Genomic DNA, 684 nt, shown 5'->3' on the forward strand with positions numbered 1-684 from the left:
GGGGCCAGGGCGGCGGCGGCGGCCCAGGGGACGGCGGGTTCGTCATCCAGGCGCGTGATTTTTGGGGGGGGGGCGCGGGGCGCGGTCGAGGGGCCTTCGCTGGGAGCGAAGCGCACGGCAGGCTGTGTCCATCGTGTGTGTTGCACCAGTGGACTGGAATAAGCGGTGTACGTGACACCCAATGTAAGCCAGAAGACATGCCTCGAGAATCGTTTATAGTAACGACGCCCTCAAGCAACATAACATTGCGAATTTTATTATGCAGCCTTCTTGAGCAGCTGCCGACGTGCCCCCGCGCGCCGCAGGGCGGCGTCGTGAGCTTCGACTTTGGGCGCATGCTCGGCGGCGGCGGGCGGCGCGAGCGGCGGCGCACGACCGTGGCCGAGGCGCGGCCGCTGCTGGAGGAGGCAGAGGTGGAGAGGCTGTTCCCTCAGGTTTGGTGGGAGGGGTCTCACGGGGTTGGGGGAGGGGGGTGATTCAACGCTTGGTGGTGGTGGGGCCATAGAACAGCAAACATCGAGGGTTGGGTGGTGGCAGGGGTATCAAACAGGGATATTTATCTGGTGCGGGCTGGTGCATGACGGGAGGTGCTACGCTCCCATGTCTTGTGGCCCAGTCATGAGGCCCTTGGGGTCGACGGTCAGGTCCAGTGTTTCGCTAGGGGCGGGGGGGGGGGGGGGGGGG

The 684-nt window shown here is 65.6% G+C and overlaps 1 protein-coding gene across 1 annotated transcript in view; it reads left to right on the forward strand.

Annotated features, from left to right (window-relative positions):
* The window catches only part of MNEG_13553 (ATP-dependent protease ATP-binding subunit HslU), a gene marked incomplete at both ends in the record, with an annotated part of 4,564 nt that overhangs the window by 2,071 nt on the left and 1,809 nt on the right, over nucleotides 1-684 (forward strand). Inside the window, one exon of the mRNA XM_014037975.1 lies at nucleotides 266-413. Within this exon, the coding sequence (XP_013893429.1) occupies nucleotides 266-413 (148 nt within the window). The remainder of the gene's footprint in view (nucleotides 1-265; nucleotides 414-684) is intronic.

Source organism: Monoraphidium neglectum, assembly GCF_000611645.1.
Source record: "Monoraphidium neglectum strain SAG 48.87 unplaced genomic scaffold scaffold03896, whole genome shotgun sequence".
Taxonomy (NCBI): Eukaryota; Viridiplantae; Chlorophyta; class Chlorophyceae; order Sphaeropleales; family Selenastraceae; genus Monoraphidium; species Monoraphidium neglectum.